At 62.0% G+C, this 12,140-nt stretch overlaps 2 protein-coding genes across 9 annotated transcripts in view; both read left to right on the top strand.

Moving 5' to 3' along the window:
* The window catches only part of RASA3 (RAS p21 protein activator 3), a 101,809-nt gene extending 100,178 nt beyond the window's left edge, over positions 1 to 1,631 (top strand). For all 3 annotated transcript variants that reach the window (XM_019971858.2, XM_019971855.2, XM_019971856.2), the window contains one exon: positions 237 to 1,631. In XM_019971858.2, coding sequence (XP_019827417.2) covers positions 237 to 312 — 76 coding nt within the window. In that variant the 3' untranslated portion in view covers positions 313 to 1,631. The remainder of the gene's footprint in view (positions 1 to 236) is intronic.
* A 1,211-nt stretch (positions 1,632 to 2,842) lies between these two features.
* C12H13orf46 (chromosome 12 C13orf46 homolog) lies at positions 2,843 to 11,711 on the top strand. 6 transcript variants are annotated; one of them, XM_070800547.1, is made up of 8 exons: positions 2,843 to 3,159; positions 6,909 to 6,960; positions 7,404 to 7,548; positions 7,632 to 7,679; positions 8,613 to 8,660; positions 9,753 to 9,820; positions 11,343 to 11,419; positions 11,567 to 11,711. In XM_070800547.1, the coding sequence occupies exons 1-7, from the start codon at positions 2,970 to 2,972 to the stop codon at positions 11,407 to 11,409; spliced, it is 618 nt and encodes a 205-aa protein (XP_070656648.1). In that variant the 5' UTR covers positions 2,843 to 2,969; the 3' UTR covers positions 11,410 to 11,419; positions 11,567 to 11,711. The 6 variants fall into 6 exon arrangements, with proteins under 6 accessions (XP_070656648.1, XP_070656647.1, XP_019827444.2 ...); XM_070800546.1 differs by having other exon boundaries at positions 11,563 to 11,711; XM_019971885.2 differs by having other exon boundaries at positions 11,532 to 11,711.
* The last annotated feature ends 429 nt before the right edge of the window (positions 11,712 to 12,140 follow it).

The raw sequence follows: 12,140 nt of genomic DNA, 5'->3' as shown, positions 1-12,140 counted from the left end.
CTGCCAGAGCTCACGGTCCGCACACACCTGCAGGACGAGCCCCACCCGCTGGGGCTGGGCTCACGGTGGGCACTTCCTGGGTGGTTTCGGGCTGACTTCTTCCCTTGCTGGTCTGCCTTTTTCGTGCATGTTACGAGGGTTGTGCTTCACAAGCCAAGGTAGGAGCAGGCAGTGAGAGTTCAGAAGTGTGCCAGGCACGCGCAGCCCATGCTCACGCTCCTGTCCCCACACTGTAGGGAGCACCCCATTGGAGACAAGAGCTTCCAGAGCTACATCAGGCAGCAGTCTGAGACCCCTGCCCATTCCATGTGAAGTCTATGCACAAGCTCTCCCAGGATGGCAGCCTGAGCTGCACCAGAAGAGCCCGTGCTGGGGGAGGAGAGAACCAGACCAGAGGGCAGCTCATCGGACGTCCAGCTCACAAACTCCTGAGGCTCCCGGGCCACCTCCGGGCGGCCGTGCCCTTGGTCACGTTGGTGGCAGATGAGCTGGCCCTCCCGGAACACGGTGCTGGCAACACCACAGCCTGCAAGGCGCGTGCCCATGTCACACGCACATTTGTCTCTACGGCACTAAGGCTCTGCTTCACTTGAGTGGGGACGTCCTGAGCATTACTCTCCTGTGAGCCTGCTGTCCGGGTGGCCACCAGCACAAGGCCTCCGGTTTCAGCCTTGACGTTGGTGTTACCCCTGGCCGGAGGGTCAGAGCCACACGGAGATCCCGGCTGGAGGATGGCCTCGATCTTCGGGGGCAGGGGCCCTCTTGCAGAGACTTCCTCGGGGTCCCAGCCTTCGTTCCCACCGAGCTGCGGAAATGCGTCCGCCCCGCTGCCACATCAAGGAAAGCTGTGTTTCTGTCAGTGGGGCTTAAAGTAGAATGCCTCCCTGGTGGGAGTGTGGGGAAGCTTGTAAAAATGGAAATGTGCATTATTTTCAAGCTGTTTTTCTTAATGTTTTTAAAGAACCATTTTAAATTAGCTCTTTGATATAAAGTGTTAATAACTTGGAACATCCAAGCCTCTACCATTCGAGGGAGGTGCCACCTTAGGACAAAAAGGGAATGGGGGTGTCTCATGGGGGACAAAGCCTCAACACAAGGCCTCCGGTTTCAGCCTTGACATTGGTATCACCCCTGGTCGGAGGGTCAGAACCACACGGAGATCCCAGTTTGAGGACGGCCTCGGTCTTTGGGGGCAGGGGTCCTTTTGCAGAGATTTGGTGACCAAAAAGGGAATGGGCATGTCTCACGTCAGCAAGTCAAGTCCCCAAGAGAAAAGGGAGGGGGAGCCACTGGGCCAGCGCTGGGTGGCCTCGGGAGCAGACACCGGGCCCAGGCAGAGCTGCTGCCTCTGATGCCCTGAGGTCAGCCAGGCTGAGCCTGAATTTGGAAAGCCCCATTCGGACCCCTAGGACCCGGTACCCTGTGCCACTGGAGATCCAGATGACAGACAGAAATGTTACCAGTTGTCACAAATGGTGAAATAAAATGTTGCAAAAAAGAAACTTGCATCACACAACTATTAGGCTGCTCCAAACAGCAATTTTTAACATGAATTTGTAACTTAATGTTTCTAAGATACTAATGATGTGCGATGTATTTTACTGGCTAATTAAAACAGACCTTTTATTCTTTCTGAGACTGACTTGATTTCCCAGGAGCACCCACTGATAATATGCACCTGTGGAGATGGGGGTGGGTGGTGGAGTGGGGCAGGAAAGGAGTTTGATGACATGTGATGGCAGGTGAGGTTCCCCTGATGGCCAGTGGGGTCCTCATGATGACGGGTGGGATCCTTCCTTCTCATGACAGGTGAGGTGCCTCTGATGATGGAGGCGGCCCCCCTGATGACAGGTGAGGTTTTTCTGATGACAGGTGAGGCCCCGCAGTGACAGGCGGGGTTGGCTGGCGGGTCCGAGACCTCCTGTGAGCCACGATGCTGTGAGACTTCAGGGATGGATGTGGGAAATGGGGGTCAGTCACTGTGGCTTCATTCTGAACATTGACAACACAGTGCTGTCAGCCGGGTGCTCAAGGAGACTCTGCTGTGACTTGTCCCCATGGTCCCAGAGGAGAAGAAAAATCTGTACTGAATAGATCATCAGAACCTTTCTGTTAGGTTGTGTTATAGGCTGACTGTGCCCCGCACAGTGTGAAACCCTGACCCCCAGGACCTCATAGAGTGACTGCGTTTGAGATGGGCCTTTAAAGGGGAGACGAAGGCTACCTGAGGTCCCTCGGGGGCCCTGGTCCAGTCTGACTGGTGTCCTTTTAAGAAGAGGCGATTAGGGCCGAGACACGTACAGGGACAACCCCGTGAAGACATGGTGAGGAGACAGCATCTACACTCAAGGAAAGAGGCCTCCAGAGAGCAGCCCACCCCACGCCTGGACTTCTGACTCCAGGCTCCAGACCCAGAGCGTCTGCTGTGGACACTGCCCGAGCCCTGTTTACGGACACGCCAGCAAAAGGCCCCACTTAAAAGGCAGGGAAGCGTTTCGTCAGCACAGTTCTGAGGAGCCTGTCCCCAGGTGGCCGCCCACCACCTCAGCGTCACATTTGAGCGAATCTCCCCTTGTCTGGTGTGGGGAGGATGCAGGACGCCACCAGGGCCCAGACCGCCAGCCAAGTAGTGTCACCAACGCCCCCCAAGTCCTTCGTCCCTGGGAAAAGTCAAAGGATTCACTGAAGGCTTGGCAGACACGGGACCAGGAGCCCTGGGAGCCATGTGCCAGCCCCCACCACTGGCCCTCTGTGCCTCTGCTGCGGCTGGGGGCCCCGGGAGGCCACTCGGAGCCACATCCTGGGGCCGGGCACTCTCTGGCCTCTGCCCCTGTGGTGATGTCACAGGGGCCACCTAGCAACAGGGCCGGTGCCCGTGGGCAGCTCCCCGCAGGGCAGAAGCCATGCGCGCCGGCTGAGGGCCCTCAGGAGCACCGCCCCCACTCTGCTGTGACCAGAAGGTGGGGAGGATGGACAAGGACGGTTCGGCCACCCACAGGAGGCACCGGCCCGGCCCCGGCGCCCCTCCCATGGGCGTGGGCCCCGCACACCTCAAGGCAGCCAGTGAGATGGCCGAGCTGCAGCGGAGCCGGAGTGTGGGCGGCCTGCTCCAGAAGGGGGACCCGCCGAGCTGCATCAAGAAGCTGTGCAAGGAGCTAGGTGGGGGCAGGTGGCTCACCCCGAGCTAACACAGGCCCCCAATCCCCACACATGGGGCTGTGGGGGGCCATCCTGGGGGCCGGGGTTGCGGGGGCCCATCCTGGGGGCCGGGGGCTGCGGGGGCCCATCCTAAGGGCCAGGGGGCTACGGGGGCCTATCCTGGGGGCCGGGGACTGCGGGGGCCCATCCTGGGGGCTGGCCCGGGGCTTCGGGGGGCCTGCTGTAAGCTCTATGGAGGGCAGGAGAAAGGGGTGACAGAGACCTGGCCCTGTGGCCTGTGAAGGCATCGAGTACTTTGGGAACACCTCTGGCTCTTGAGGTGGCGCGGAAAGCGTCTCGGATTCATAGTGAGGCCCCAGGACGAGCCTCGATTCCACTGTGAGAAGCAGGGGCCTCACGGGGGCAGCAGGGAACCCACGGGGCTGGAGCCGCCCCCATACACGGCACGAATGAGGCTTTTACGTTGTAAACTGCACGTTTGCTACTGTGTTGTGTGTTTCCCACTCCAGCGTGTTTCTAACCCCGGAAGCGGGCAGTGGTGTGCCCAAGGTGGGGATGAATGCTCAAAACGCCCTGGTGCTGATGTGGACCTGCCCCTCGAGGGTCAGCTACCCCGGGGCAGCTGGCCCTGAGCTGGTGGAGAGACGGGCGGGTTGCCACTCATCGGCGGGGCCCCTAGGTCGTGGTTCTCCTGAGAAGGCCACACCAGCAAGCACCCTTTGCCAAGACCGTTATTCAGGCCAAGGAAGAGAAACAGTGAGCAGGAATGCAATCTGCTTGTCAAGCCCTAGGAATGCCTTTAAGAGGTCGTGGTGTAAAAATACTTGTTATCTCAGCTGAAAAATCCAAAGCTGTGTCGGTGGAGGAGGTCACAGCACAGAGGCCACTCCATCTCCCCCACATCCCACCGTTAACATCCGAGCACGTGTCAGGCTCTCAGGAGGGCTGAGTCTCCGAGAGGAAACCAACCCGTAACCTGCTCAGAAACACTTCAGGTGGCTGTGGTATCTCCCCGGTGACGGTGGCCTCAGACCTTCCCGTCCAGCACCAAGGAGTTTCCCAAGGCTGGATGGCCAGGAGCATCAAGCTGAGTCTCGTCCTGACCTGTGCCCACCTGCCCCAAGGCCCCAGGCCTGGGAGGTCCCGGGCAGCACAGAGGAGCTGGAACACAGAGTGGGCCTCGCTGTCCATGTGATCAAATGGAACAAGACGTAGCCCCTCTGAAGGAGCGCTAGAGACCCTCCCGGCCTCGACGCTAGCATGCAGGGATCACAAGGGAGGAGGCTGATGCTGCCTGACCTGCAGCTGTAGAGACCACGAGGTCACAGATGGGGGGCCCACGGACACACCAGCCCAGAGGTGCAGGAGCCGCTGGAAGCCGCAAAGCCGCCAATCAGCCCCTGCCCCCGACAGCCCTCTTGCAGGGCGTGTCCAGGAGGAGGAGGGCCATTCCGAGGGTGGGCTCCGGGCCTCGGGCTGCTCCACGTGGTGGGACCTGCTGAGATCCATGCGCTGGAGGAGGCTCTCCTGCTGTGAAGGGAGTGAGGGCACCCTGGCTGCAAGGCAGGGTCGGTGAGGTCGTGCAGAGGGTTCTGCGATGTCAGCCCCTCACCACCTGGCCTGCTCATCCTCCACGCTCATCCCAGACCTACGGGGGCGTTTCAGTCTCGGACAGTGATCTGTGAGTGGTGTGAGGGTCGCTTAGAGCCCAGCTGAAGGGAGGCAGCAAAGGGGGTGCTCTCCCTCTGGGCCAACTCCTGACCCCCTGCACCCCGTCCTGAGGCTGCTTGTGGGGCCCAGGGGAGCAGCCCTCCCATCTGCCCGGAGATCATTGCAGACCGTGCAGACATGCCCAGAACCCGGGTGAATGCAGGATCGTCCTTAGAAGGCAGACGGGGACCCACCAACACATGAGAGTCTCCCTTTCTGACGATGGTGTGCTGGAGGAAAAGGCGACTGTTGCTCATTCCACAGCTGTGGCAGAGCAGAGAAGAACCAGCTCTTCCTGCTGATGCTTCCTCCCCTGTCAGTCCACACAGGAGGAGGGGGCAGTGGAGAGCATGTGGACCAGCCCGTGCACAGACACGTGTGCACACACTCACACACACATGTGCATACACACACACATAGGGTTAGGGCGCTAGCACACACGCTGCACACATATACACAGGGACATGTGTGCCGACATACACATGTGCACACGCTCACACACCCATAGACGTGCACCAGCCTGTGCTCACACACTGACACACGCGGCAGCACACACACGTACAAACTTGTGCACACACAGACATGTGCACCAGCACACAGGCTCACACGTGTGCGTGCAGGCTAGGGGCTGCTGAAGATTTTCCGGAAGTCACATGGAGCACTGCCTGCAAACAGCGGCTCCTGACCCTCCAGGCCCTTCCTGCTGAGAGCAGTCGAGCTCTGAAACATTCTCTGAAGGCCCGCTGCGGCTGTACCCTTGGCCTTCAGGACTTTGTCTCTGGGTGGCCAGGGCCTGCCTGGGGACAGCACAGCACAGGTCAGCAGGTGCCCTGGAGCCCATACGGGTGCTGGAAATGGAGAAGGATGCACAGCACCCAGTTCTCGCCTGAAGGGAACCCAGCCCAGAGGCGAGGGAATGACCCAGACCAGTGGGCTCGGCGTGGGTGCCGAGCACCAGGGAGGCCAGGCCAGGCAGAAGACTCCCTCCGCGGAAGGTCACTTAACCCTGGGCGGGGGCCCAGGTCCCCGTGAAGGATGGCACTGGAGGATGTCAGGAGCCGGGGACACGGCTCGAGGCCGGGGGAGGGACAGTGAACGAAGCGGCACAGCTGGCAGGGCTCCCACGAGGGGCTGGCCCTGACCCCCTCCCTGGCGGTGCCCCCAGCCCCGAGGCCCGCGAGCTGAAAAGACCCTGAGTAGCTGATCTGGCCACCAGATTCTGTAGGAAACCCTCCAGGACCATGGCCACCAGAGGCGTCCTGCCGGGCGTCCTGCAGAAATCGTTCTTTAAAGCTGGGAGCCTCCCGAGACTGCGCCGGCTGCAGGGCCAGGGCCCAGGGTGTGTGTCAGGCTGTGAGTGGGAACCGGGCCACTGGGGGGTTCCGGAGTGGCCATGGGGCACCTCAGGCTCAAGGGGGCTGCAAAGTCGTGGGGCTGGAGCATGGCAAACTTGGGGCCCTTCTGAGGGTCCTCTGGGGCCCCAGGGCCTATGGGAACCCCCACTGCAAACTCCGAGCTCCTGAGCGAGTTGCCTGCATCTCACCAGGAAGCCACGGCCTCCTGCCCGGAACTCAGGACTCACGCTGCCCCATGAGGCCCTGAAACGCGGCCCCCCTGCTCCCCGTGTGTGAGGCGCCCTGCTCTGCTCACGGACAGACACCCCCAGTCAAGAACCCGCCCCCACAGCGCCCCGGGGCCACTGTGGCTCAGATGCCACCGCCGGGGGTTGCGCGGCCCACTGGCCGCAGGCCGAGTGCCCCCCGCCCCCACTCTGCTGCCTCCAGGAGAACACAGCAACACCACAGGCCCCCCCAAGTTCCACTGAGGGGGCGAGTCCCCGTGGGGACCCCCTCGGCCCAGCTGCGATCCCTCAGGGCCCCTCACTAGCCTGCAAAGCACTGATGGGGACGTTAGGGCTGGCGGCCTCCCGGGCGAGGACGCCGGGGGACTTGGGTGCGCACAGGGGCGGCAGAGCCGGCGCCCCACGGGTGGCATCAGCGTCCTCGCAGGCTGACTGCAGCCCTGCTGCCCCTCCTCAGAGTCTGAAGACCCGGGGAAGGACGTCAGGAGCGAAGCAGAAGATGCCAGCTGGTGAGCAGCCTCGGCACAGCCGAGGCAGACGCGTGCGGGAAGATGCGAGGCAGGGCGGGAGCGAGGCCTGGAGGCCCTGAAGGAGGGCGGCGGGGTCCAGGGCGGCTCAGAGGGGCGGGTCACCCAGCAAACAGCAGCTCATCTTGGCTCGGCCCAGCACCTCGGCACTGGCGCCTGTCTCTGCAGTCCTTCCCCAGGATCTCCAGAAAGCTTGCCGCCCGGGAGGCTGCTGGGGCCTCAGGCGACCCTCACGCTGGGCGGGTCTGGGTCGGAACGGCCCCTGGGAGCCCTGCCCCCTTCATGCCTCTGCACCTCCTCTCCCCCTGGGCCTGCCTTGCCCATCGTCCCCGCCCCTCTGCCAACTCAGGGGCACCGCACAGGCTCCCAGGGTTAGGGTTAGGGTTAGGACGAAGCCGTCTCCCAACTCTATCCACTCCCTGCAGCCAGGCCAGCCTGGAGGACAAGCAGGACAGGGGCCAGGATGCCCGTGGGCAGGCGCTGGAGGATGCGAATGTGGAGGAGGCCAGCACTCGCCACGAGCAGCCGGCCGGAGGGGAGGGCGCGGACGAGTGCGCCCCGGAGGACGAGGTGGGCCGCGCCCCCCGCACGTGCGGCCGCCCCCAGCTCAGCCCTGCCCCGTTTACCCAGCCTGTCCCACCTCCTCTTTACAGGAACTGGAGCCCAAGTCCGTCAAGCTAGACGACCTTTTGGAGAAAGAGGCAAGAGAATCTCGCTTCAGTGGCAGAATCAGGCGGGGAGGCCGCGGGGCGCGGTTCTGCTGTAGATGCCGGTCAGTCCCCCAGGTGGAGCTGGGCTTGCGGGCTAGACCGGCCCCAAGCTCCCTTGGCACCAGGCCTGTGCTCTGCCCTAGGGCGCCTTAACCCCAGCTCGCAAAACAGCACTGTGCTCAGGGAGCAGGGAGTCCTGACCGAGGCACCCTCAGCTCAGCCTTGGCGGGGAGACCCAGCCCGGCCTGCAGCCTGGGGTACAGCCCTCCCTGGACGCCGCCCTCCCCCCAGGAGGGGCCTTCCTTCCCCCTCCATGCTCATGGGGGTGGAGAGGAGCTAGGCAGTTATGCCAGGGTTTACACCGGAGGCCCTGGGCCTGCGTCCAGGGGTTCTGGGGTTCCCTCCACTCCCAGAAACATTTCTCCCAGTGTCAACCAAGGCGCTACCACAGGAAGCACTTTCAGGGCTGAGCCAAGGTGCCTGAGGGGCAGAGACAGGGCAGCCACCCCACAACTCCTGGGTGTGCGTCTGTGCACCAGGCGGAGGGGCGCCTTCAGCGGGGCCCGGGGGCGTGTGTGGGCCTGCAGCGACCGCCCAGCTCTAGGCGTGCCTGCTCACCCAGGCTCTGGTTCTCAGCAGGTAAAGGTGGGGGCCCTTCTGGGTCCCCAGGGGCCCGATACAAGGTGTCTGAGGCTGCGGGGAGAGGGGGGCAGACCTCCCTGCCCTCTGCCAGGGCTGCCGTGGAGGCCTCACCAGCCCCACTGCCAGCAGCGCCCACCACCCACAGCCGGGGACGGAGACCCCAGGGCGACGAATGCCCAGACCTGAGCACCGCGGGGCTTGAGCCCACGCCCCTCCCAGGAAGCTGCGCTCCCCCGGCTCAGCCACGCCCGTCATCCATGCGTCTCTGATTTCCCTCCACAGAAACCACCTGTGTTTGTGGAGATTGACCTGGGAGACCTTGCCGAGGAGGTAAGGCGCCAGAGCCGAGAAAGCCCGGCCACCCTCCGGAGGCGGCCTGCTCGGGGCCCGCGGCGGTCCCGGGACCGTGCCCAAGCAGGGTGTGCTGGCCCCTGAGGAGAGACGGGGCCCGAGGTTTGAGGACTGGCCTGGGGACCAGAGGGCACCTGGCCTCTTTCTCAGTCCCTCACGCCAACCCACACACATTCCTGCACCACCAGAGACCCCAGGGCCTGGGTCGACACTCGAGGTGCCCAGGGGCCTCAAGAACCTCTTGTGGGATTGTGCTGGGGTGGTGAGTGGGTCCAAGCCAGGAGCAGGAAGACTTAGTCTCCACATGCAGGGAAGGCTCACACAAGTCACCATGCCCTCCCATGCCTCAGTTTTATCATCTGCAAAATGGGGATCTTAATACCGCAGCCCAGCATTGTTCTACAGTGCCCTCAGAACACTGCTGGCGCCCAGAGAGCCCAGTATCAGCTGCTATCTTCACCACCACCACCATCATGCCTGTCTCCACCATCACCACAACTACCACCCCACTCACTGTCTCCATCAGCGTCAGCATCGCCATCACACAGCCACCATCACCACCTCCGACACCACCAGCATTTCAGCACCACTCTCTGTAAACGGAAGTGGTTGACCCAGTGACCTGACTGGGCCTTTCCAACACAAATATTCTGTTTCTCTTGTCGTGAGGAGCCGTCTCTTTGGAAGCTTTCTCTAATTCTCTCTTGGCAAAAGTAAGCCCCTGCCTCGGGGCTGCTCCTTTCCAGGTGGTACTTCCTAGCTCTTCGCCCTCAGAACACGATGCATGGTGAAGAGAGTTGGTTACTGACTCACCCCAAGGTTACCGACGGGACAGGGTTCAGGGACTCAAGAAGGTTCAGCCAGGGCAGAGCTGGGACTGAGGGACCAGGCCTTCTGACTTGCATTCCAGGGTCAAGGGCACAGCTCCTTGGTCTGGGTCCCCTAGTTAGAAACCCCCGCCTGACGGAGCCCCGCAGCATGGGAGGACGCTCGGGGCGTCTGCATATCCCCTCTTGTTCTCGGCGGGCCCAGCAGGTCCAGCCTCAGTCCCTAATGCCTCCCACCCCACAGGTGGTCACATGCATCACAAAAGAAGAGAAGCGGCCCCAGAGGGACATGGGGGATGTGTCAGAGGACGAGTGAGTGAGCGTCTACTCAGGGGGGCCTGGGGGGCAGGGGGGTGTTTGTGCCAACGCCTCCACCCTCCCGGGTAGAGATGGTGAGGCTCTGAAGCCAGGAGGACGTGCGACGCTCGCCCAAGTGCTGTGGGTCGGTGGTATTTTAAACGATACAGAGAAGCGCAAAGAAGAAAATAGCAGTTCATCCACTTTTCACCTGAATCAACTGTATTAATATCTTGGCTGATTTGCTTGCACAGTTTTAAAAAGGAAAAATTCTCTATTCACCTTGTAAAACTGATAGTCATTTAAAATAAATGAAGCGACATGAAGTAGCAAAACAGAGAGGAAAGGTTTAAAACACCCATGTGCCACCAACTAGAAACAGTGGGGCATGTGGGCGCCTGGGCCCCGAAGGGCCAGAGCAGAGGCCGGAGCATGGGTGAGTGGGGGCAGGGGGCCCCTGGTCATGCTCCCACATGCCACCAACTAGAAACAGTGGGCGTGTGGGCACCTGGGCCCCGAGGGGCCAGAGCAGAGGCCGGAGCATGGGTGAGCGGAGGCAGGGGGCCCCCGGCCACGCTCCTGCTTTCCAGACGTGCTTGGCCGCAGCATCCAGGCCCTTTGCAACTTGGCAGTGGCTGTTACTGCCTCTCCCTGTGCTGGGTTCCAGGGGGGCAGTGTCCCTGTGAGGAAGTGTCACCCCTAAGTCTGCGCTGATCTCTGCTCACACGGCCAGGCACACAGCTTTTACCAAGGTGTCAGGACTGCCTGGCACAGCCTCAGATCTAGGCTTGGCAGGAAAGTCCTCCTTAAGCTAATGTCTGCTTTTCTCATCACTTCTTCCTGGACGTGGTGATGGACTTGGTCACCCTGGACACAGCCTGGCAGCTCCTTTTCTGCCCCAGGCCAGGCGGGCCCAGGCCCACCTCTCAGCCTCTGGGTCTGGCTCCCACACTCTGCTCAGCTACCCCAGAGAACCTGTGGATGGGCCATGCCTAGGAACCAGGCCTCGGCGGCTGACAACTGCTTGGCGGACAGGACAGGGTCTGCTCGTGGGGGGTGCCTAGATACATGCCAGGGAGGCGGGGTCACCTGCCTGCTCACCTGCAGCCTCAGTCCGTCCAGTCGGCCCCCTTGGGCACCCAGGTGCCTGTTAGGGGCCCATTGGGGCACTTTGGCCCAGAGCCATGGAGGTCCCTGTGAAGAGGAGTACCATCTGACCCCAGAGGCAGCCTTGGTTGGAAGTGGAACCCCCAGAGCTCCCCCAGCAGGACTAGGCACAGGCCACAGTGCTCTGGAAACACTGACTGTCCACCTGTGACGCCTCTTCACGGCTGGGCTGTGGATGGACGGGGCGTCAGGCTCAGCGGGCCCTCAAGACCTCTCGGGCTCAAGGGGCTCCTGTTGGAATGGAGATGCCGAGGCAGGAGAGGGGAGGGCCCCAGAGGGGCCTGGGAGCTGTCTCTGGCTGGCGAGCTTATCCACGTGGAACTGGTGGGAGGGGGTAGGGTGCCTCTCACCCCCTTCCCTTGGCCTCTAGGTCCAGGACCAGCTGGGTGTGCTGCATCCCGTACTCCACCAGAAAGAAGGTGAAGCAAAGCGCGTAGCCTGGAGAAGGTAATTCAGGCTCAGGGAGGGGCCGAGCTGAGGGAGGGGCCGAGCATGGCGTGGGGTGGGCGGAGGGCAGGCTGCCTCCCGGGTCCTACCCCAGACCTGCCCCTCTGGCCAGTAACTGGGCCTCCACATGGCTCCTGGACCAGCCAGACCGGGAGGGGCGAGGATGCAGACAGCTGTCCTGAGACACCAGAGGAGCCTGCTTCAGAGGCGCCATGACTGCTCCACACATGATGCTCCACCACTGGGAAGCGATGAGGCCATCTTTTAAACACGCAATAAAAAGTGAATGAAAGATGTTGTACTTCTCAAGGGCCCCATCCCTTCTTGCCACAAATCTTGTCCCACAAAATGTACATCAGGGAAGAGAAGCAGCTCAGGGACTTATCTCCCAGGTCACGTGGTCACGCCTCCCAGGTCACATGGTCACGCCTCCCAGGTCATGAGGTCACGCCTTCCCTCCCAGGCAAGTGGTCACACCTCCCAGGTCACGTGGTCACACCTCCCAGGTCACGTGGTCACACCTCCCCTCCCAGGTCATGTGGTCATGCAGCACCTCACTTTTAGCCCCAGACCCCCAGGGGCCTGGCCCCAACCACAGCTGCCACCAGGGCACTGAGGAACCTGGGCATTGGTCCCCGAAGACCAAGGGGCGGGCGTTCCTACAGCTGGACTGGGAGCCTTGAGGACCACACGGAGGAAATGCAGCCACAGGGAGATGCCG

Source organism: Bos indicus, chromosome 12, assembly GCF_029378745.1.
Source record: "Bos indicus isolate NIAB-ARS_2022 breed Sahiwal x Tharparkar chromosome 12, NIAB-ARS_B.indTharparkar_mat_pri_1.0, whole genome shotgun sequence".
In the NCBI taxonomy this organism is placed as follows: domain Eukaryota; kingdom Metazoa; phylum Chordata; class Mammalia; order Artiodactyla; family Bovidae; genus Bos; species Bos indicus.
The sequence above is the reverse complement of the archived record's forward strand: the minus strand, read 5'-3'. Positions and strand labels throughout refer to the sequence as shown.

Bases quoted from the DNA above. Each gene is read 5' to 3' on its own strand.
- C12H13orf46 (XM_070800543.1), top strand. From the start codon at position 2,970: ATGGACAAGGACGGTTCGGCCACCCACAGGAGGCACCGGCCCGGCCCC. The intron at 7,549-7,631 runs GTGGGCCGCGCC...TCCTCTTTACAG, and splicing joins AGTGCGCCCCGGAGGACGAG to GAACTGGAGCCCAAGTCCGT. The intron at 11,420-11,566 runs GTAATTCAGGCT...TGGACCAGCCAG, and splicing joins AAGCGCGTAGCCTGGAGAAG to ACCGGGAGGGGCGAGGATGC.